This window comes from Sarcophilus harrisii, chromosome 1 (genome assembly GCF_902635505.1).
Source record: "Sarcophilus harrisii chromosome 1, mSarHar1.11, whole genome shotgun sequence".
In the NCBI taxonomy this organism is placed as follows: domain Eukaryota; kingdom Metazoa; phylum Chordata; class Mammalia; order Dasyuromorphia; family Dasyuridae; genus Sarcophilus; species Sarcophilus harrisii.
Genome location: NC_045426.1, coordinates 132,525,284 through 132,547,868, shown reverse-complemented (window position 1 = coordinate 132,547,868; position 22,585 = coordinate 132,525,284). Strand labels below are relative to the sequence as shown.

The 22,585-nt window shown below is 31.8% G+C and overlaps 1 protein-coding gene across 2 annotated transcripts in view; it reads left to right on the top strand.

Annotated features, from left to right (window-relative positions):
* PRKAA1 (protein kinase AMP-activated catalytic subunit alpha 1) overlaps positions 1–22,585 on the top strand; it is a 68,532-nt gene that overhangs the window by 24,611 nt on the left and 21,336 nt on the right. For both annotated transcript variants that reach the window (XM_003759916.4, XM_031964485.1), the window contains 3 exons: positions 6,658–6,802; positions 11,196–11,283; positions 13,657–13,881. In XM_003759916.4, coding sequence (XP_003759964.1) covers positions 6,658–6,802; positions 11,196–11,283; positions 13,657–13,881 — 458 coding nt within the window. The remainder of the gene's footprint in view (positions 1–6,657; positions 6,803–11,195; positions 11,284–13,656; positions 13,882–22,585) is intronic.

The following is a 22,585-nucleotide window of genomic DNA, read 5'->3' as shown; positions in this document are numbered from 1 at the left end:
AAGGTAGTATTTAGATGATGAATTCAGAACTCTAGACTCTCCCTCCACCCAGTCAGTGTTCTTTTCACTGTTTTGGCAAAGTGCAAAAACGGCATTTGATTTAAATTACTATACTTATTCCAAGTTTGACAATTGGACGTACTAGCATATTTAACCAATTATATTATTTTGTTTTATCTATTTCCTTTTTAATTTCTAGGTCTGATGTCATTAAAAATTATTATGCCTACTATGTATCAGCATCCAAATGCTCCATTTCTCAGCCATCAGTTAGTTATATTTTGTCTGGATAATTTTCACATTTGTAATTTCATTGATAAAAAATTTTTGAAATGGAGAAAACATAGTGCCTCACTTCATTTTTCAGGCACCTTCTCAATTCTGTGTTAACTTTCAGAAATATAACTTTTTTTTTTTTTTTTTTAATTTAATAGCCTTTTATTTACAGGTTATATGTATGGGTAACTTTATAGCACTGACAATTGTCAAACCTCTTGTTCCAATTTTTCCCCTCCTTTCCCCCACTCCCTACCCCAGATGGCAGAATGACCACTAGATGTTAAATATATTAAAATATAAATTAGATACTCAATAAGTATACATGACCAAACCGTTATTTTGCTGTACAAAAAGAATCGGACTCTGAAATATTGTACAATTAGCCTGTGAAGGAAATCCAAAATGCAGGTAGGCAAAAATATAGGGATTGGGAATTCAATGTAATGGTTTTTAGTCATCACCCAGAGTTCTTTCACTGGGCATAGCTGGTTCAGTTCATTACTGCTCCATTGGAAATGATTTGGTTGATCTCATTGTTGATGGTGGCCAGGTCCATCAGAATTGGTCATCATATAGTATTGTTGTTGAAGTATATAATGATCTCTTGGCCCTGCTCATTTCACTCAGCATCAGTTCATGTAAGTCTCTCCAGGCCTTTCTGAAATCATCCTGTTGGTCATTTCTTACAGAACAATAATATTCCATAATATTCATATACCACAATTTATTCAGTCATTCTCCAGTTGATGGGCATCCTACTCAGTTTCCAGTTTCTAGCCACTACAAAGAGGGCTGCCACAAACATTCATGCACATACAGGTCCCTTTCCCTTCTTTATGATCTCTTTGGGATAGAGGCCCAGTAGTAACACTGCTGGATCAAAGGGTATGCACAGTTTGATAACTTTTTGAGCATAGTTCCATCTTTTGCTTCCCTACTGCCTTACTATATAATATGTATTAGATTTTTATTAAATGTTTATTGAATTGAATATTTCTTTTTCTTTTTCTTTTCTTTTGTTTTTTTTCCTTTTCTTTATGATTTTTCTTTTTCCATTGGATCATACTTTTCCTTTTATGACATAATACCTATTTTTTAATAGATATTTTTTCCTAGTTAGCTCTCTTTTGGGGAATTCTTTAATCTTTCCACCTAGATATGAGGAGAGCTTTTTCCTGTATGTTTTAAAATGGTCAATTTTTCATTTCTTAGAATGCAGTGTTACTTAAAGATAGTCTTTTTAGGAAAAAGAGATAATTCATTCTTTGTTTTCTTCTTTAAAATTAATGACCTAGTTTTATTGTTTTTTTTTTAATAATTTTTTATTTTTCAAAATACTTGCAAAGACAGTTTTCAACATTCACCCTTGCAGATTCTTGTGCTCCATATTTTTCTCCACCTCCACTCCTATATAGCAAGTAATCCAATGTAGGTTAAACATGTGCAGTTCTTCTAAACATATTTCCATTGTGCTGCACTAGAAAAACAAGCAAGCAAACAACAGTTCTTGTTTTCAAATTTCAGACGGTTTAACATGGGAAAGTCTGTATTTCAAATATTTAACATGTTGACTTATTTAAGAATATGCTTCCTGAATAGAACAGGGAGATCGCTATACATGGCAGCAAGATTATACAAAGATCAATTCTGATGGTCGTGGCTCTTTTCAACAGTGGGATAATTGAGGTTGGTTCTAATGATCTTGTGATATGTATAGAAGAATTGTACATGTTTAATATATACTGGATTACTTGCTGTCTCAGGAAGGGAGTAGGGGTCAGAGGAAGGGGGGAAAATTTGTAACACAAAGTTTTGCAAGGGTCACTGCTGAAAAATTATGTTTTGAAAATAAAAGCTTTAATTTTAAAAAATGGGGAAAAAAGGAATATACTTCGCTTGGGAAGAGGAAGCTTAATAGATTATTTATTAAATGGTACATCATAGTAGCAGTCATGATCCAGCAGTCAATATCACAGATAAATTTGTGGGGAAATTTTGGTAAACCAGGAAATGTGAATAGATGAGAAGAAATTTCCAATTAGTAACTATTTTATAATATATATTTAACATTTTCTGCATTTAGATTAGAAAGAATATACACAGATTTTTTATTATATATGTATATAATAATAATAATAATAACTATAAAGAAATAGATACTAGTGAAAAGTACCATTATAATTCTTTCTAGGTTTCCTAAAACAATTACTTAATTTTTGAATTAGTAATGTCACTTTCTAATAAGTCTTTCTATTTAAATGTTTCTATAGAGCATCTTAAAGGGGGGGGGGGGTGTTGATGCTTTAAAAAACAAACCAATGATGCTGTGATTTCCCATTTTCTACCAGTTGAACTTTCTCTTGTAACTAAGAGATAGAATTAAAAGAAATTGACACACTGACATATTGACTTGATAGAGTTTCCTATTTCATAGTCAGTGGAAAGTATGGCACAAAATAGTAAAAGTCTTGCTAATAAAATGAAGTCAGGAGATATAAAAAATTTTGAGCCTTTAAAAACATTTGCATACTTTGCACTCTTCCCTCATTGCAGTTTTTAGTCCATATTTCCCATCAGCACCCTTGTAATGTGCTATAAGTAAAGCATTCTTTAATAAGTTGGCTTAGGACTGTTTTTTCATTAAAAGGCATAATGGGAACAATTAGCAACTACAAATGTTTCCACAGTGTAAAGAAAATGCTGTTTTAATTGTCTTTTAACTTGGTATCCTTTTTTTTTTTTTTTTTTTTTTTGCTTTCAATTATATAATGAATTTATCAATTCTAGATTCTTAGTTATTCACTGTAACTGGACCATTTAAACATTGATAGTATTATTGCTGCCTTTTTTTTTTTTTTTTTAACATTGCATTCATTTATGAATATACCTCTCCTTCATCACCTCCCTGTGTAACAAAGATTAAAAAACAGTCACAAACCACTTTAGTAAGATCATCCTACATAAGATTACAATATATGAAATATTCCACATTGACATTTCCTAATTTTTTCATCAGAAAGAGAGGTACGTTTTCTTATCTCTTTTGATGCCAGATCTAATCATTCTAATTAATGTTCAGTTTCATTTTTCCCCCTATTTAGTTGTTGTCATTGTGCATATTGTTTTCCTTCTTTTGTTAATTTTGCTCCCTGTCAGTTTCCTGATGTTTCTCTGAATTTCTCATATTTGTGTCTTCTTTTGACATAGCAATATTCTATTACATTTATATCCTACAGTTTGTTTAGGCATTTCCCTCTTTGTTATCACAAAGAATGCTTTGGTGGATAGTTTTGTGTAAATGGGAATTTTCTGTCTTTACCTTGATGGAGAATATATATACCTAGCAGTTAGATCTTTGAATCAAAGGGTATTTTTTTTTTTTTTTTTTTTGCTTCTCCTCTCCCCCCATATAATTCCAGATTGTTTGCCAAAATGGAAAGAACATTTATAGCTCCAGGGGTATGTCAGTGTGCTTGTCTTCTTGCTGTCCTTCCAAGATTGACTATTTTAATCTTTTGTCATTTTTGCCAATTTGTTTGGTGTGAAATGAAAGCCCAGAGTTTTAATTTTTATTTCTGTTATTAGTGATTTGAAAAAAAAATTTGTGATTGCTAGTACTATTCAGTTTTCCTTTTGAGGATTGTTTATGTGCAATTTTTTTCCTAGTTGAGTTTTCCTTTTTATCCTAGTTTCATTGGTTTTATTTAATTTCAGGAAATTGAAATTTAGGTTTTATTTTTTCTGATTAAGAATCTATCTCTGATTAAGATTCTATTAACTATCATTTTGAAAAATAGCTTTTTCAACTTTCCTGAGCTTAAAAAAAAAGGAACTTTTATATGTGGATCTCATATCCATTTGGAACTTTTTGAGGTATGTTGTGTAGTATTTATTATCAATTTTCCCAGCACTTCTATAAAAATTAGTCCTTCCTCAATTAATTTGGTTACTTTAAAAGGATTGAGGGTTGTTTTGCTGAAAAGTATAGTTTTTTATTTTTGTGGATAATTTACATCTTATGATTTTTGTTTCTGTCTCATAATTTTGAGATAAAACATCTTAATCAAATCATTGAGTTCATTGAGATCCAGAAGGCTCTAGTGTTTATGTGACTATTTTGGCTGTAGGGTCAGTGTTATAGAGAGTTAACAGATATTTTTCCAGATTCACAAAATTCTTTCTATCAGCTTGCCTGATTCCTTGAAGAATTAATGAGTAATGTTTTATTTCCTATTTATATTTATTTTTTACTAATAAAATAAGTACAATCATCCTTTTTTATTGCTTATCACAAATTAATGCTGATCACAGACATGTGGGCAAAATAGATTACTTGGTAATATAAACTTTGTTTAGTCATTGTTATTTTGTATAAGATAGTGATATTTAAGAAATAGTCCCACTACCAAATAGGATCATAAAGAATTGCTCTTAACTAGTAAACTTATATTTTTATTTTTGGCTAATAATACTTTTCCCTTGCCAAATTCAAGGCAGTTTTATTAGCTTGTGTCTTTGAAGATAGCAACATTAAGTAATATTATAAAAGTATATGAAAAGAATATGAATAAAAGTATATGAATTTTTCCGACAGGAAAAATTTAGATTTCTTGATAATCCAAATAGTGATTCCATAGTACTGTTTTATATTTTTTATATCTTGAAACAAAAACAGCCTAATTAAATTTTTCATAACACAAATATATTGTCATTTTACATTCTTTTCTTTATTTGGGGTGGGGTTGGAGACATTTAATAATTATAACTGTTCAGTTGAATGAAATAAACAGTTGGTTTTGCTAAGTTGTATTTTTTTGGTTCTCTAAAGAAATTGTTAGAGGAGGTTCATGGGGGGGAAAGATATTTGGAAATAAGTCTTATAAAAACAATTTTTTTTTTTTTAAAGAATTAGATCTTTAATAGATTTCTGCCATGAAAAGGGCAATGTTTGAAGTGCTAGAAATACAAAGATAAAATAATTAGCTCCTTACCCTTAATGTATTCCTTTCTCATAGGAAAATGTGATATATACATAGATAGCATAAATAGAGAATAGTGATTCAAAGGAAATCTAGTTAGAAAAGTTTCAGGAAATTTTGGAGAGATTTATGGATTACTTAACATGTGAATCTTTTTTTTTTTTATTATAGCTTTTTATTTGCAAGATATATGCATGGGTAATTTTTCAGCATTGGCAATTGCAAAACCTTTTGTTTCAACTTTTCCCCTTTTTTCCTCCTACTCCTTCCCCCAAATGGCAGGTTGACCAATACATGTTAAATTGAACATGTGAATCTTGAAGTGAATGAAAGATTCTGAAAGTTAAGATATGAAGAAAGGAATGTGTTGGCCATGGGGGGGAGGAGAGAAATTGGGATTTATCAATACAAAAAGCAGGTTTGTTTTTTTTTCCTGAGGCAATTGGAGTTAAGTGACTTGCCCAGGGTCACACAGCTAGGAAGTGGTAAGTGAGATAATATTTGAACTCAGATCCTCCTGACTTCAAGGCTGGTGCTTCATCCACTGCACCACCTGGCTGCCCCAAAAAGCAGTTTTCAGTAAAGTAGGAGACAGAGTTAGCTGCTGGAGAGAAGAATGTGAGGGTTCAACTGGGAACAAGTTGATAGAAGGTTTGGAAGAGTTGCTATAGAGAGCGTGACATAGTTGAGCCTAGGTGGATATATAATTTTATTCACCAAAAATTTAGAATCTATGACTGCTAAAATGAATGTTTGTCAGATTCTTAGAGTGCTTACCTCACAGGGTTGTTGTGAAGATAAATTTATAAATTATGAATGAAAGCTGTTATTTGCTCTTTCTTTTTACATTGTAATTCATGGAGGACAAAGATAATGTCATTTTAAATCTTTTTATCCCTAACATTGGCATGATGCAATGCCTATATTAGAGGTGTTTAGTAATAAATGTTGATTGACCCTATATTTATGCACACCTGCATTTTTTGATTTTCTTCACAAGCTAATTGTACAATATTTCAGAGTCTGATTCTTTTTGTACAGCAAAATAACGTTTTGGTCATGTATGTATACTTATTGTGTATCTAATTTATATTTTAACATATTTAACATCTACTGGTCCTGGCCTTGGATCCCCCTTGGGGGGGGGGGGGGGGGGGGGGGGGGGGGTAAGAGGTAAAAAATTGGAACAAGAGGTTTGGCAATTGTTAATGCTGTAAAGTTACCCCATGCATATATCCTGTAAATAAAAGGCTATTAAATTAAAAAAAAAAAAATGTTGATTGAATTGAAATTATTTATGTGCCTGCTTCTTATTAGAAGTATATATGGAAAGAGTCATATTATTTGGTAATTTTCTTTCGGAAGTGATCCCTTAAAATGCTTTTTTCTTTTTCTTTAGCTGGATGAGAAAGAGAGTCGGCGTTTATTTCAACAAATCCTTTCTGGTGTGGATTATTGTCACAGGCACATGGTTGTCCATAGAGACTTGAAACCTGAAAATGTTTTGCTTGATGCACACATGAATGCAAAAATAGCTGATTTTGGTAAGAATGTTTTAAAATTTAAAATGTCCACTCTATTATTTATTTATGCTGTTTTAGATTACTTTTGCTCATTTGTACCATCCAAGATCATAATCTGTCTCCTCACTTGTCAACCAGTTAAGAGAGAAGTCAAAAGGAGTTTTTCTCTCCTAATGTTAAGTTTTATAATCCTTAAAAACTTGAATTTTTAAGTTGTGTATTATAAGTTTATTCTGTGACAGTCGTTTGACAGGAATTTTTATGAAATTATATTTTCAAAAAATTCAAAACTGTAAGCTAAATATATTTATTTAGTTCCTGTTTTTCTTTATAATGCTGTTATAAGAATCTTTTAAATTGAGTACTCTTATGGCATATTCAGTTATTTGTCTCACATAACCTTTTAAATAATTTCTTACTTAATAGTAGGAATTTTCTCATTCTTGATACAGAGAGCAGAAGAGATAACTCAGTTTGTTTTGATTTTATTGTTCAATATTTGATTAGAAATGTTCTGCTTAACAAACTTAACTATTTTTACTTCAATGATTTCTTATTTTAACTTTTTTTTTTTTTTTTTTTTGCAGTAAAATTTATACAGGGTATCCCAAAAGTCTTAGTGCAATTTTAAGCTATTAAAACTATTTAAGCTTAAAACTGCACCAAGATTTTTGGGACTCCCAGTATGCATCAATTTAGACAATTTGATGTATTAAAAATATTTTAAAATATATTTTGTATAGTTATCTTTTGGGTGTACTAATGTGACTTTATTTAAATTTTTTTTTTAAGTGAATTCTAAAGAGATGAAACAATAGGTACTGTACTTTTGTAACATGTTCTACCATAATATTTCTGCTGGATGTTTTCTTATAATATCTTTCATCTTTACAGAAAAAAAATTTTAAATTGCATAAATGAAGTACAACACATATTTAGAATAATAACTGTACACTGATGTTTTCTTCAGATAATTTACATGTATTCCAGTGTACATATTCTTCCTCAAGAGAATTTATAGCACTATACAACAAGCACATTATGTCCAGTGATTGTTATTGTTAACATATGTAATTCTATCTTCTCAATTCCATCTCTGTAGCATCATTGGAATTCATCTCTTCCTTCTTGATTCTCACTGTTACTACTTTTATACAAACTTTCATTACCATCTGTCTGGACTGTTATAGTAGCCTTTTAATTAGTCTTTCTGTTTCTTCTTCCCTTCTCCCACTCCATAGTCTTTTCTTCATCTTGTGAGCAACATAATTTTCTTATAGATGCATTTGGCCATAACATTTCCACTCAGATTTTCTCCCTGGCCTCCTGAGTTAGTTCAGATTCCTTTTCTGGGGATTCAACGCTTTACATATCCTGTTACCACCCTACTTTTAGTTTGAGCTATATTTATTTTCCTCCATGTTTCAGTTAATTGAGGAGGGAATCCCTTTAACCTGGAAATTAAGGGAATCATGGATTACTAGGTGTTTGAGCCTTGAATTGAGAAAGATTAATTAAGAGAAGAGGGGGGGAAAAAGCATTCTGGGCATTAGAAGGGGAAAATGGAGTTTTGTCAATACAAAAAACATGGCAATAACTCAATTTTTTGAACACTCACTGCTCTCGTATCTGTACTCAGATGTTTACTGTCTGCTTTCTTTGCTTTGTTAAATTCCCACTCATCCTTTCAAGACCCACTCAATTCCATCCCCTCTATAAAACTTCCCTTAATTACTGTTATTAGTAGCAATCTTCCTCTTCAGTTGCTACAATAGCACTTTATTTTTTAACTTTTATATACTTACTGTATCCTATTATGTATACTATAGATGGTGGGTATCTTTTCTGTCTCCTAGAGTGTAAACTTCTTGAAGACAAGGACTGTGTTTTGCAATAGTGGCCCGTGCACAATAAGTACTTGAAAATATTTTTATAAAACAGAAAGCAATATTGGTGAAGGGATGGTGTGTGTGTGTGTGTGTGTGTGTGTTATCTACTGATGCAATGAAAATAGGAAGAAGAGAGAATATATTAATGAGCAGATTTTTGAGTATTAAGTGTTATTTTTTAAACAGCCACCATTGATAACAGAAAGGAAGAAACCGTTTTTTTCCCTTTCTGTGTCTTTACTTATTGAGACCATAAAGAGAAAGGTCATAGATATAGTAGGATACAGGTCAAAATGTATGTCACCATTTTGGAGAGAATTATATTTATTGCAAAGAATACTTTGTTAGGAATAACTGAATGTATTTAAGAAAGCATTCAAATCCAAGAGCATGCTAAAGTATTTTCTTTAGTTTTGAACTGTAAAACTTTAAAAATGAAGTGAGGGTGAACCAGCATGAGTTAGTAAGAATGGAAGCACACAGGGTATTTTGGAGATAGATTGAATGAAGGGGAATGACAGGAAAAAAAGTGGGAAAGAGTGGAATAATTTGTAGAAGAACTTTGAATGCCAAGTAGAAAAGATCAGACTTTATTTGGTAAACAGTAGGCAGCTATTGAATTTTTTTTCCATAGCCAGAACTGTGGCATCAATAGGCATTGTCCTAAGTAATGGAGATGACCATTTATGTTTGTCTGGACCAGATATTCCAGAGATTTAAATTCTCCATGCCATGTAATCACATGGACATCAAGTTGGAATATAAATCATTGTTTTACAGAACTGGGCTTTAGATGAACTTAGAAAAGCAAAAAATCTAAAGAAAATATAATTGTATTCAAGTATGAAAAGGAATTGTCAAAGTAAAGGGCCCTTGGATTTCTTCTACATGGTCCTGGAATGCACTCCTAGAAATAATAGAAGAAAATTATCATGCAACTAAAGTCCAATATAACTTTAAAATATCCTAACAGCTATCCTAAAGTGGAGTGCATTTGCTTGAGAAAGTTGCATGTTCCCTCTTCAAAGAACATCTGCAAGTGGAAGCTAGATAATCATTTATTGGAAATGTTATTTATGTTCTGATTAGATGACTTCTGAGGTCCCCTTCATTTCTGAGTCTGACAATCTAGCAGTGATTTCTTGATTAATAACCTATAATTTGGGCCACTGTTACTTAATTTCCTTGTGCTTCAATTTATTTTATAAAACCATTTTATGTGTGCATAGTATGATAATTATGGTAGGAGGTAGAAATCAAATTTAGAAAAGAAAAAATCCTTGTCTTCATGGAGTTTATAGTTTAATGATGGGACAAAATAATGATATAATACAATAAAAATTATAAAGATTGCATACTAGTTAGGCTTCATGCAGAAACTTGAAATAAACTTTAAAAGGAACATTATAGAAGACAGGTGAAAAGACAGTACATTCTGAATATGAAAAATAGCCTGTGAAAAGTCAAGTAGATCAGATATTGGATATCGTTCTCTGAGAAACAGCAAGAAACTCAGTCTGGATATATTTCAGAAGACAGGAAGGAGGAATAATGCACGAGAAACCTGGAAAGGTAGATTGGAGCCAAATTGTGAAGGAATTTAAATGTCAAAACAGATCTTAGAGGTACTAGAAAGCCACTGGAGTTTATTGATCAGGGGACTGTGGTCGTAAGATCTGTGGCTTATTATTGTCAGCTGTGTAGCAGGTGGATTAGATTTGGGGGGAGATTTGAAGCAAGGATTCCAGGGGAAAGGTGATGAGGATTTGGATTAGGATGGTGTCCTTGTGGGTGAAAAGAAGGGGACAAGTTTGAAACATACTGTGAAGATAGAATTATAAGACTTGGTAACTAATTGGCTACATGAGATAAAGAATGTAGGATAACTGACCTTGTGGACCTCTGTGACTGAAGGTGGTGGTACCCCCAATAGAAATAGGAAGGTTCACAAGAGGGGTGGGTTTGTGGGGAACATAATCCATTCACTTTTGAATGTACTGAATTTGAGAAGTCTGTAGTACATCTAGTTGTTGTACTTGTTGCTTTGTGATCCCAAACTTGATATATAAATCTAGATCATTGAGATGGTAATAATAATAATAATAATGCATGGGAGCTGATGAGATCACTGAGAGAGAGATACAGTTTCTTATGAGAATTAGGAGAGTGTTAATAGATACATTTGAATTTCCATTCTTATGTTCAGCTTTTCTGGATTCCTATTTTTCTGGTCTTTTCTTGATTGATAAACTTTTTGCTTACACGGTATATACTATTAACCAAAATAACCAATAGCTTACATGTATATTATTTAAATATTAGCTTTACATTCAAGGTAAAACTATCATGTTGCATGTTGAAATGATTAAATGTTTTAAATGTTTGGGGATTGTAGTTCCAATAATTGATTTTGTTGAAGCAGAGTACAGGATGAAGCTTTAGTCATTAAATGCAAACCCTCAGTTGTTAAAAACAATTTGGTGCCACTGGGAAATCCTTGAGTAGCTGCTTTTGTGCACTTTCAGGTCTTTCAAATATGATGTCAGATGGCGAATTTTTAAGAACAAGCTGTGGCTCTCCCAACTATGCTGCACCAGAAGTAATTTCAGGAAGGTAGTGTTTCCTTTTTGTTGTTGTTGTTACAGCCCCTATCCTTTAGACTTTTGTTAGTTTACAAATGTCATATTCCCAGTGAAGGAGAAGATAGTAGTGAGAATTTTCATTTTTTTTCAAATCTGTTAACTTGAAATGCTTTTAGTTATATTGTATATAACAATATATAGTAATATGTACCTTATTTTATGATATAATAAGGCTTTATAGAATGTTTGATAAGTTTAATAATCTTATTCATGGTAATATGCATTAAGGTACAAGTTAAAATTCTGCTAATGTAAATATAGTGTGTATTTTAGTTTTCATTATTTTTCTCTAATGAAAAAACACTAAGCCATGAAGGAATGGTTATTTAAAAAAAAAATACATTGAGGCATAAGAATGATAATGCAGACCTAAATCATGTATTAGAAAAGTTTTTCTTAGTCATGATATGAAGAATCAAATAAAAATGAAGTTCAAATTCAAAGCATTTTTATGAGCATTAATTAAGCTTTATGAAACTTTACTTGATAGAGAAATTGCTTTAATTGTTGAGTAAAACTTGCAACAGTTAAAGTGCCTTTTCATTTACTTTTGAACAAATCACTTCACTTCTGTGGACCTCAGTATTGTTTATCTGTAAAATGACAGGGTTAGACTATATTATTTCTAAGGTCCATTCTAGTCTAAATCCAGTGAGCCCAAGTCCACAAGTGCCACAGCATCAAAAACAATCCCCGTTAAATATTGTTCAGGATTCTTGCTTTGTTCTTAGCAGATGAAATTGTTTTTAATAGATTAGAAGGCAGAGAACATGAAATTAAAAATGATGGATGTGAAACTAGTTTTTTTCCTGTTGATTTTTAGTAATCTTTCTAAAATATATTTTTATTTTTATAACCTTAATTGACAATTTAAACAGTCTCTTGTGTTCTAGCTCTTCAGAAATTGTTGTGGCAGTATTTTGACTTAAATCACTGAGGAAGAGTAGTTGAATGAATAATATTTATATCCCTAGTTTGTCCAGAGAAATGGTATTTGCGTGATTGCCCTTCTTTGAATATAGAAGGTGGATGTAATTTTAAACCTATCAAGCTTCATCACCTCCTCTTTATAGCAACATGATGTGCAAAATCCCCAACTCCTTTTTCCCTGGCTTTCATTTGTGTTTGTCTCTTGTCTGTTGTCTATTGCAGTTTGTTATAGTGTAACCATGTTTTGGAAGGACAGTGGTGGTTAGGACCTATTCAAAATGGACATTTAATATTAAATAATTGACTTTTATCATATTAAAAATGAGATACCTATGCTAGGAAATATTACTGGAATCTTTTCCCTCTGTCCTTGGACAGGTTCCTTCTGCCAAGCCTGAAATGAATAGTGGTTATGACTAGCAACATTTAAAAACTTGTCAATTTTTGTGAAAGAACATTTTAATAAGTGGAATAATTAAACTTAATCAGTTGAAATAGAGAGAAACCATTTTACAATGTTAATGAATTGCTCTTGGGAGGAAAAAAATTTTATGAAACTAAAAGTAGTAAAAATGACTGGTTTTAATAATTTAATAATAATGAATTTGACATGTTTATTAAATCCCTACCATATGCTAATAAAGTAGTATTCATAACAAGATATGTCATGTTTATCTTAGTCTGTTACTAATTAGCTCAAATCTTTAGAATATTAACTTGCTGATTCCAAATTCTTAGATTCAACCCCCTGTATGCTAATTAGGTTTTCTTTATTTCTTTAGCAGTGACAACACCATTAATCTTGTATAATCTGTCAAGCAGGGATGATAACAACACCTACCTCTCAGGGTGATTGTGAAGATAAAATGAGATCATTTTAAAGTACCATGTGAATGCTTATTATTAATCCTGGTCTGCTTGGCCTGGAACTCTTTGGTCACAAAGGAACTTAAGAGAGAATATGGCTATGAAAAATTCAAGAAAGTCATCATGAGTAAAAAAAAAAAAAAAATAAAGCACATTCTTTATTTTTGATGTGTCTCTAATGGCATTTTTGTTGTTGAAGGGTGAACTTTGGTGCTCTAAGTTCACTACTTTAAAGTAAAAACATTGCTGGTAAACATAATTTGTCTCAGGTTTAAAAGGCTTGTCAGATTGAGTTTATGTGAAGACAATCAGATTATTTAAACAGTTTATAAGTTTATTATATTGATATTGCTTTGTTTAAAAAAAAAAACTGAGAATATGGATAGTAATTATGTTCTTCTATTTGATGTGTGACTACAAAGATCTTTTGACTAATATATTTTTTTCCGTACAGTGCAAACTTAAAAATTATGAGTGATTCTCTTTTAGATAATAATTAAAACAAATACACCAAATTCCATATTATTTAATGGTATATTTTTTCCAGGTTATATGCAGGTCCAGAGGTAGATATTTGGAGCAGTGGTGTTATTCTTTATGCTCTGTTATGTGGCACCCTTCCATTTGATGATGATCATGTGCCAACTCTTTTTAAGAAGATATGTGATGGGATCTTTTATACTCCTCAGTACTTGAATCCTTCTGTGATTAGCCTTCTGAAACATATGCTGCAGGTGGATCCCATGAAGAGAGCCACAATCAAAGATATCAGGTAAAAAAGTAACATTTGTGTTTCCTTAACAGGTTTTAAGTTCTTTGTTAATATTTTACTGTTATTGAGTACTATCATCTTTTTTTTTTTTTTTTTTAAGAAATAAAGATAATTTTTATTATCCAGATTCTCACTTGGGATAGAGGAAGGTATCTTAAGTTGATAGTTAAATGCTACTATAATGTCCAAATACACAAGAAGTGGAATTAAAGATTTAATCCACTAAAATATTCAAAGAATTAGGAGATTGGTGGGAGTTTCACACTACCACCTTAGAGGTGAAGGCATATATTAGAAAGCTCCTCATTCCAAGTATGAAAACAGCCAGTCTTCTTTCCTTACCTTATGGTGAAAACGACTTATTTGGGTAGGCAGTTGATGATGAGATCTTGCCAGGGATGGCCAGAGGTACAAAGTTCATAGAGTAGCTCTATGAGAGACATATATTCTTTTTGTCCTTCAGCACTTCATTCCTCTGTCAGCTTCTAGACCTCTCCATTTTGAGGTGTTTTCTTGCTCCAAGCTCTCCCAATTCCTCATGAAATTTGTCAGCTTTTTGAGTCTGTCTCCTGACTTCTCTGAGCAGCAACTCTTTTTTTGTTTTCTGCATCTCTCTGATCATCATTCTTTGGACTTTGTAGCTGTTGTCAGTTTATGTAAGTAGAGACATATTTCTCTAGGATGCTGTTGATGACTGGGAACCCTTTTGACAGGGTTCCGTTCTCACGTACCATTTTCCAGTAGGGCATGAATACACAGCTTCTTGGGAGCCATTATTATCTTTAAAATAAGGACCCTGAGCTAGCTCTACTTCTTTAATTCTAAGATTCTTTTATTTTGCAAATTGACGGGAGTATGGAAGAGAATCACAAGTTTTTTTTTTTGTCTTCAAGCAAATATTGTGGCAAAATTGTGATTAGATACAACTTTACAAGAAGAATATCTATTCTTTAGTTCTAAAATTCTTTTATTTTTCAAATTGATGGGAGTTTGGAAGAGAATCACAGTTTTTTTTTTTTTTTAATCTCCAAGCAAATTGTGGCAAAATTGTGATTAGATACAGCTTTACAGGAGGCTTTCTAAGAAAAGTGTAAGTTAAATGATAGAACATTTCTTTTAATTCTTTGATTTAGTTCTTAGATCCTTGTTTTAATGGGAGAATGAATTCTGCTGATAAAGGTCTCAATTGTCACACAATTCCTATGTATGCAGTTCTTGCCCATCTATTACTTCATTATCTTTATATGATTGATGTATCTTTTTTTCTAGAGGGGTATAAATAGACATCAGGATGTTTCTAACAACTTTCACATGAGAAGTCTTTTTCAAAATATTTGAATGTATATACTGTACTTTTTTGAGACTAGATAAAAGACTGTTGGATTCTTAATTATTTAATACTAAATACTATATCCACTGATGAACTCAAGACATTAATGTGCTACCCTTCAGTAATTGACATAGTTTTATCATTTATGGTCATCTGGTAGTAAAAATAAATTGAGAGATCTACCTTCCCCAAATTTGGAAATATCATACTTAAAGTAAGACTTAAAATAGAATTGGAGTTTTAAGTTCTTAAAATGTGTATAATAAATTGAAACCAATATTTACTTTAGAATCAAAAGTTCTGGATCATGACTTTTTCCAAATAAAAGCTAGTAAAAATGTGATCATTTCTATAGCTAAAAAGGTGATGATATCACTTCTGACTTTGGAAAGGCTATGGACACCCAGCCTCAGAAGTGTATAGAGGAAGTTTTCATAGCCTTTAGAGAAAAAATGGTCAAAAGTAGAAAACAGCCAGAAATAAGATAGAGCACTGGAAGTTGAAAGGCATTAAGTCTAGGGTCACGTATAGATTTAGATTCTAACTGAACAATGAACAGCTTTATATAAATATATAATAGCCATTTGCTATCAAGGCCTCTGAGTTCACATAATTCAAGATTACTTTATGATTACGAGAAACTGGAAAAAAGAATGAAATATAATATTCTTCCCTTTCCCTCTTCAAAAAAAGTAAGTCAAGTTGCAAAAGTAGTATAACCTGCAGATCTGAATATATTCATTAATGAACAATGATGCTCTTTCAGAGGGAAAAAAGGAATTTAAGAAATTACTCTGAAACAGAACAAAGGAAGCATAACATTCATATTGCAAACCTTTTAAGTAAGAGAAACATAAGAAAATAATATCTAGAGAAGATTTAAATAATAAAACAATCATGTTCTTAGGTTATTTTTAAAAGAAAGAAAAAAATAGGATTGAGGGGTAAAAGAAGAAAGATCTAAGTAGGGAATGATTTAACAATAGAGAGACTACTGGAATTAAAGGCATAGGACCTGGGGGAAAATAATATAATCATGATTATTAAAAAAAAAAACCAAAACAACTAAAACTGTACCCTCTCCCAAACTGCGTGATTATATCATTAGAGTTAAAATGCTTTGACACATGGACATAAAATAACATTATTTTTAATAGAATTGGCAAAAGTATATATAAAACTGGAAGCTAATGTGATTTTCAAAGGAAAAATATTAGATTTCCTAATAAATATAGGAGTAAAGCAAGGATATCATCTTTTACTAGTTATTTTACTAGAAATACTAGTAATTGTGATTCAAGAGGAAGAAATTAAAGGCATGAATATTAGCAAAGAGAAAATAAAATAATATTTACATATTACAATGAATTATTTATAAAACCCCAGAAGATCAGTGAAGAACTTGAGATACTACTTAAGTTAAAACGCATACAAAACCAAAAATGTCATCAGCATTTCTATATAGCAAAAATATTACAGTACAGAGATCAGGAAGAACTAATACAGAAATTTCATTCAATATAATTATAAGATTCATAAATTATCTAGGGAGGCAGTCTTCCAAGTAACATTTAACATTTCTGTAAGTATTATTCTCTGATGTTCTTTACAGAAGTAAAATAATTGGAAGGGTATTTATTGATCATGTTTGGGCCATGCTAGTATAAATTTTTTTTTCATAATACCAGTTTCATTTTATTTTCAATTCCACATTCTCTCCATCCACCCAGTAAAAAGCAAGAAAAACAACCCCCCCCACACATATATGTATATATAATATATACATATATATGTGTGTGTATGTATAGATAACACACACCGTTATACAAAATAGATTCCCCTATTGTAAAAATGTCCAGAAGAAAAGAGAAAATGTTTAAATATGCATTGAGTCTTTTAGTTCCCTAACTACTCCAGTATAATTAAAATGATGATACAAACTAAATTAATATACATATCTCAAGTGCTTTGCAAGTCAGATTCCAAAGGGTTACTTTGTAGAGAGCTAAATGAAATAACAACATTCATGTGGAAAAAGAAAAGGCCTAAAATCTCAAATTAAAATAACTCCCAAGTTTTATCTCATATCCAGCAAATTGACAAAGGTGAAAAAAAAGAAAAAAAAAGAAATGTCTATTTATGAGGGGAAATAGTAACTAAACTGTTGGAGTTATGAAGTGGGCCAGCCATTTTGATAAATAATTTGGAATTATGTTTATTTTTTGAAGACTAAAATAAGCTTTGATTTAGAAATCCCATTGGAGGGCCACAATCTCAAAGAAGATAAAAAAGCCCATATATTTCAAAATAGTTATTATTAACCCTTTTGTGGTACCAAAAAACTAGAAATTCTATGGTCCCTACCAATTGTAGAATGGTTAAATTGTGGAATATGAATGTAATGGCGCAATATTGTTCTGTAAGAAATAATCACTTTGAAGAATTCAGCAAAACTTGGGAAAGCTTATATGGGTTTTAATTTTTTTTTTTTTTTTAATGTGTGGTAGAATTCACTTGTGAACCCATCTGGTTTTGGGGATTTTTTTCTTTAAAAGCTCATTAATGACTTGCTTAATTTCTTTTCTAAAATAGGGTTATTTAAATATTTCAATTCTTCTGTTAATGTGGACAAAGTTTTTTTGAATTTTAGGAAATAATGTTTTGTCTTTGTTACACAGTTGAGCTCTTTGGATAGGAGAGTGAGTAGAGATTTATATGGCATATATAAAAAACAAAAGGCATCAATACAACTTTTAAAAAATAAGATATGGGTCAATGATAGATAACATTAGTCAACATTAATGTAGTGGCAATTTCTGTGTTGAGTTCAGAATTCTAAGGTTCCTTACAGTTTTTAAGATTCTTAGTTTTAAGCTTTCTCCATATATTACCATATATTCTGTTAGGATTCTTAGAAGGTGCTAAGTCACTGGAATTGATAGGCACTCTGAGAGATTCACAAGTCAGGATTCAGTTGGGAGATTCATAAGTCCAGGAGATTCACAAGCCAGGAAGGACAAGCCCACTAACCCATAAGCCCACTCTCGGAGGAGGAGTCAACCTTTGAGTTCACACCTCTAAAAAAGCATATAAAAGGACAAGTTCACTAGAAGCTCTTGAAACCTCAGCCTGGAAGTACTCGGGGAGATTGAGAAGCCAGGATTCGGAAGAAGAGAGGCTGAAGCGGCAGAGACAGAAGACTAGCTGCAAGAACTCTTGGAACCAAGAAGGGAGATAGGCCTCTAAGAAAACTAATTGGGCTATTTTGAAGAAGACAATAAAGGATTTGGATTTTAACTCCTGGCTGCATTTGAGGTGATTATTGATCTGAACTGAAAGGAAGGCTGCCTCCAGAAGCCCCCCCAAGAAACCAGCTCACAGAGCATGATCACTACATTACTCCTTGCTATCTTTTTATCATCCTCTGCTCAACCATTTTACTGACAAATCTTTCACTTCTATTGTTTTATAAGAAATTTCTTGTGCTAGTATAAGACTTCCTTTCATTTTTTTTTATCACATCCACTAGCCATATTGAAAATAGTGCTACAATTTGGACCTGTACTCAAAAAGTTATCAAACTGTGCCTACTCTTTGACCCAACAGTGTTTCTACTGGGCTTATATTCCAAAGAAATCTTAAAGGAGGGGAAGGGACCCACATGTGCAAGAATGTTTGTGTCAGCCCTCTTTGTAGTGGAAACTGAGTGGATGTCCATCAATTGGAGAAGGGCTGAATAAGTTATGGCATATGAATGTTATGGAATATTATTGTTCTGTAAGAAACTATCAGCAGGATGATTTCAGAGAGACCTGGAGAGACTTACATGAACTGATGTGAGCAGAATCAGGAGATAATTATACATGGCAACAAGAAGATTATACAGTGATCAATTCTGATGGACATGACTCTTTTCAACAATGAGATGATTCAAACCACTTCCAGTTGTTCAGTGATGAAGATAGCCATCTATATCCAGAGAGAGGACTGTGGGAACTGAGTGGTTCACAACATAGCATTTTCACCCTTAATTGTTGCTTGCTTGCATTTTATTCTGCTTCTTTTTTTTTTTTTAAACTGGTTTGATTTGATTTTTCTTGTGCAACACAATAATTCTATAAATATGCATGCATATATTGGTTTTAACATATATTTCTACCATGTTTAACATATATTGGACTATTTGCTCTCTAGGGGAAGGCGTGAGGGAAAGGGGAAATAGGAAAGAATTGGCACACTAAGTTTTGCAAGGATTAATGTTAAAGAATTGTCCGTGTGTTTGTTTTGAAAAATAAAAGGCTGTAATAAAAAGTGTTATATTATTAATAATCATTGTAACAGAATACTACTTCCATAATTTGAATCAAAGCCATTGTACATCTTAAATTTAATTAGAAACCTTTATCTTCTATAAAGATTGTAGAATCATAAAGTATGGGTTGTAAGGGTTATTAGCAATCATTTGCCCAACTTCTCTCTACTTAAGCACAAATCCCTCTATGACATCCCTGACAAAGAATTATCTGCTTCAGGCATCCAAATATTGGGAACTCCCTGCCTTGTGAGGCCAAGCAGATAAGCCTTAGGATATTAAGATCATAGACTTGGGGTTTGGTAGGAACCTCAGAAGCATCTTATATAACTCATTTTGCAAATGAAAAAACTCATGTTCTTAAAGCTAAAAGTGACTTTAAAATGTCACATTGGAGGTAAATGGCAGCGTCAGGATTCAAATTCAGGTCCAGTCATTCTAGCCTGTCATGTTAGATTTTGAATTTCTTGAAGTCAAAGATTGCCTTTTGATTCTTTTTGTTTGCCCAGTTTGCACAATACCTAGAACATAGTAAACATTTAATAACTGTATTTGCAAGTTGTTATCTTGTTCTTCAGAAGATATATTTGTTCCTTATTAGTAGTCTAATCACTTATATTGTCTCCTTATTTAACAGCTCCTCTTTTTTAAGCTGAAAAGTTCAAGTTCCCTTTATCTTAAAAAAAAAAAAATCCTTCTTTTAATTGTACTATTTTTTTTTTTTTATGTTCTTGTCCTCTATCTTTCTTTACTTTTATAGTAAAAGTTCTAGAAAAATTTGTCTGTACCTAATGTCTTCATCCTTCTCTAAACTTCACGTTTTCTGATGAGAGGTAATCATCCTTTCATTTATGTAACTTGTATTTTTTATTAAGCTTTTGCTTTATGTTAGGTCTAAGCTAAGTGCTGGGGATATAAACATAGAAGAAAGAACAGTTCATACTTTTAAGAAGCTCACATTCCATTGGGAACATATAAAATATATATTTATATGTGTAGATTTATGTTTGATAGAATATGAAGAATAAGTGTAAAATCATTAAATTCAAAGTATGGAGAAAGGGCATTAGAAGTTGTGGTATCAGGAAAGATTTTATGTCTTAAGGTGGTGTTTTAGCATGTCTTGAAGGAAGAGAGGTTTCTATGAGCTGCAGGTATGGAGAACATTTCAGTACAAAAGCATGAAGATGGGCACTAGAGTGCTATATGTGAGGAATTGAGAGAAAAGGCCAGTTTGGCTAAATTGCAGTGTATGAGAGGAGGCATTACATACATTGAGACTGAAAAAGTATACTGGGGGCAAATTCTGAAAGGCTTTAAAAGTTAAACAGAAGCATTTATATTTTGCCCTAAAGGCAATGGGGAGATACTGGAATTTATTAGAAGGACAGTGATATCTGCATATTATTTTGACAGTTGTATGGAGGGTATAGTTTGAAATGAGGAAAGGATGGGAGCATGGAGACCAATTAGGATATTGTAATAATACAGCTGAAAATTATGGAAGTCTTGAATTAAGGTGGTAGTTGTATAATCAGGGTTCCAGATCAGATGCAAAAAATGTCATAGAGATAGGAAACTGCCAAGATTTGTCAGTTGTTTGGATGTGTGTAGTAAGGGACAGTGATCTCAGTCAGGTTCACAAATTTTAAGAATCATCTTTAACTCTTTATTCTCACTGAAAGTCTCATCAAGTCAATTGCAAGTCTTGTAAATTCTATCTCTAGTTTACCTTTATTTCATTTTTTAATTTTCACTAATTTAACTGTCACCCTAGTTCGTCATTTTTCACATTTGAACTAAATAACTGTCTCCTAATTTGACTTTTGGCTTTCAGCCCTTTACACACACTTGACTGAATTATTTAAGATGAATGTAATCAAACAGAACATCTTGAAGATAATTGTTATCATTACTGTTCAAGAGCCTTCAAACCAAGTCAGTACAATCTATATCTTGATGCTTGATGACTTCATTAAATAGGCACAGGATTAATCATAACTTTCTTTCACATAGTATCTTTGATATAACTTCTTTGATTATTTTCCTCCTTCCCCTTTTGATTCTCTTGTTACTCCATTCTTGGGTCTCATATTTCCAGGTCTCTTTAGTAACCATGGGTTAATACTTGACTCATTGCTCTAAGATCTGAAGTTGATCTTGTTTATTTTATTACTTTGTTCTGCTCAATTCTATATAAATAAGGAATCTTGTGAGCCCAATTTCCCCCTCTCTTCCCATGTATTTTCTTTAAAGCACTGAACCACTTCTTTTGTTTTTCTTTTTTCTAGTTTGCATACTTTTTATTTTTTAATCTCATTTAGGAGTTCTTTGTGGTCATTTTTCTCTCTTCCTCTTTCATTTCCTGTCTAAAGCCGTCTAATCAGATAAGGAATATTTAGGATAAATTACATTGTCCCTTACCTTTATTGTATTCATTCTGCCCTTGTACAAGAATCTGTCATTTTTGTATCTTGATCATGGTCCAGAAAGTGAATTATCTATGGAAATATATTAAAAATTATTGTGTGTATGTGAGTATATTTATATAGCCTATATCAGATTGCTTGCTGTATTACGAATGAGGGAGGGAGAAAAAAATTTGGAACTTAAAATCTTACAAAAGTGAATGTTGAAAAGTATCTTTACATATAATTAGAAAAATAAAATATTATTTATGGGGAAAAAAGTGAATTATCATCTTCTGATACTGTCTTCTTAGCTAACATTCTTTTCCATTGTTTTCCTTTGTTATATAAAATCTTTACTGAAATGGAAAATAGTGGGTAAAGACCAACTGTATCATAGCATCTTTCAGTTGCCTGCTAAAAGCTTCATATTCCTTAGAGGTTATTTTTAAATTGTTTACTGCAATATCATTTATTCCTACAATAATCTCAAGAAGTACATAACAGCAAATTTGAAAAATTCCCGGTCATGTCACATTTGACAATTCTATATTTGTATTTTGTAATATAATGCTAATACCAACTTTAAAATGAACATCGTACAAGATTATCTAAATGTACAAATGATTGCCACATTCCCCTTCTCCACATTTA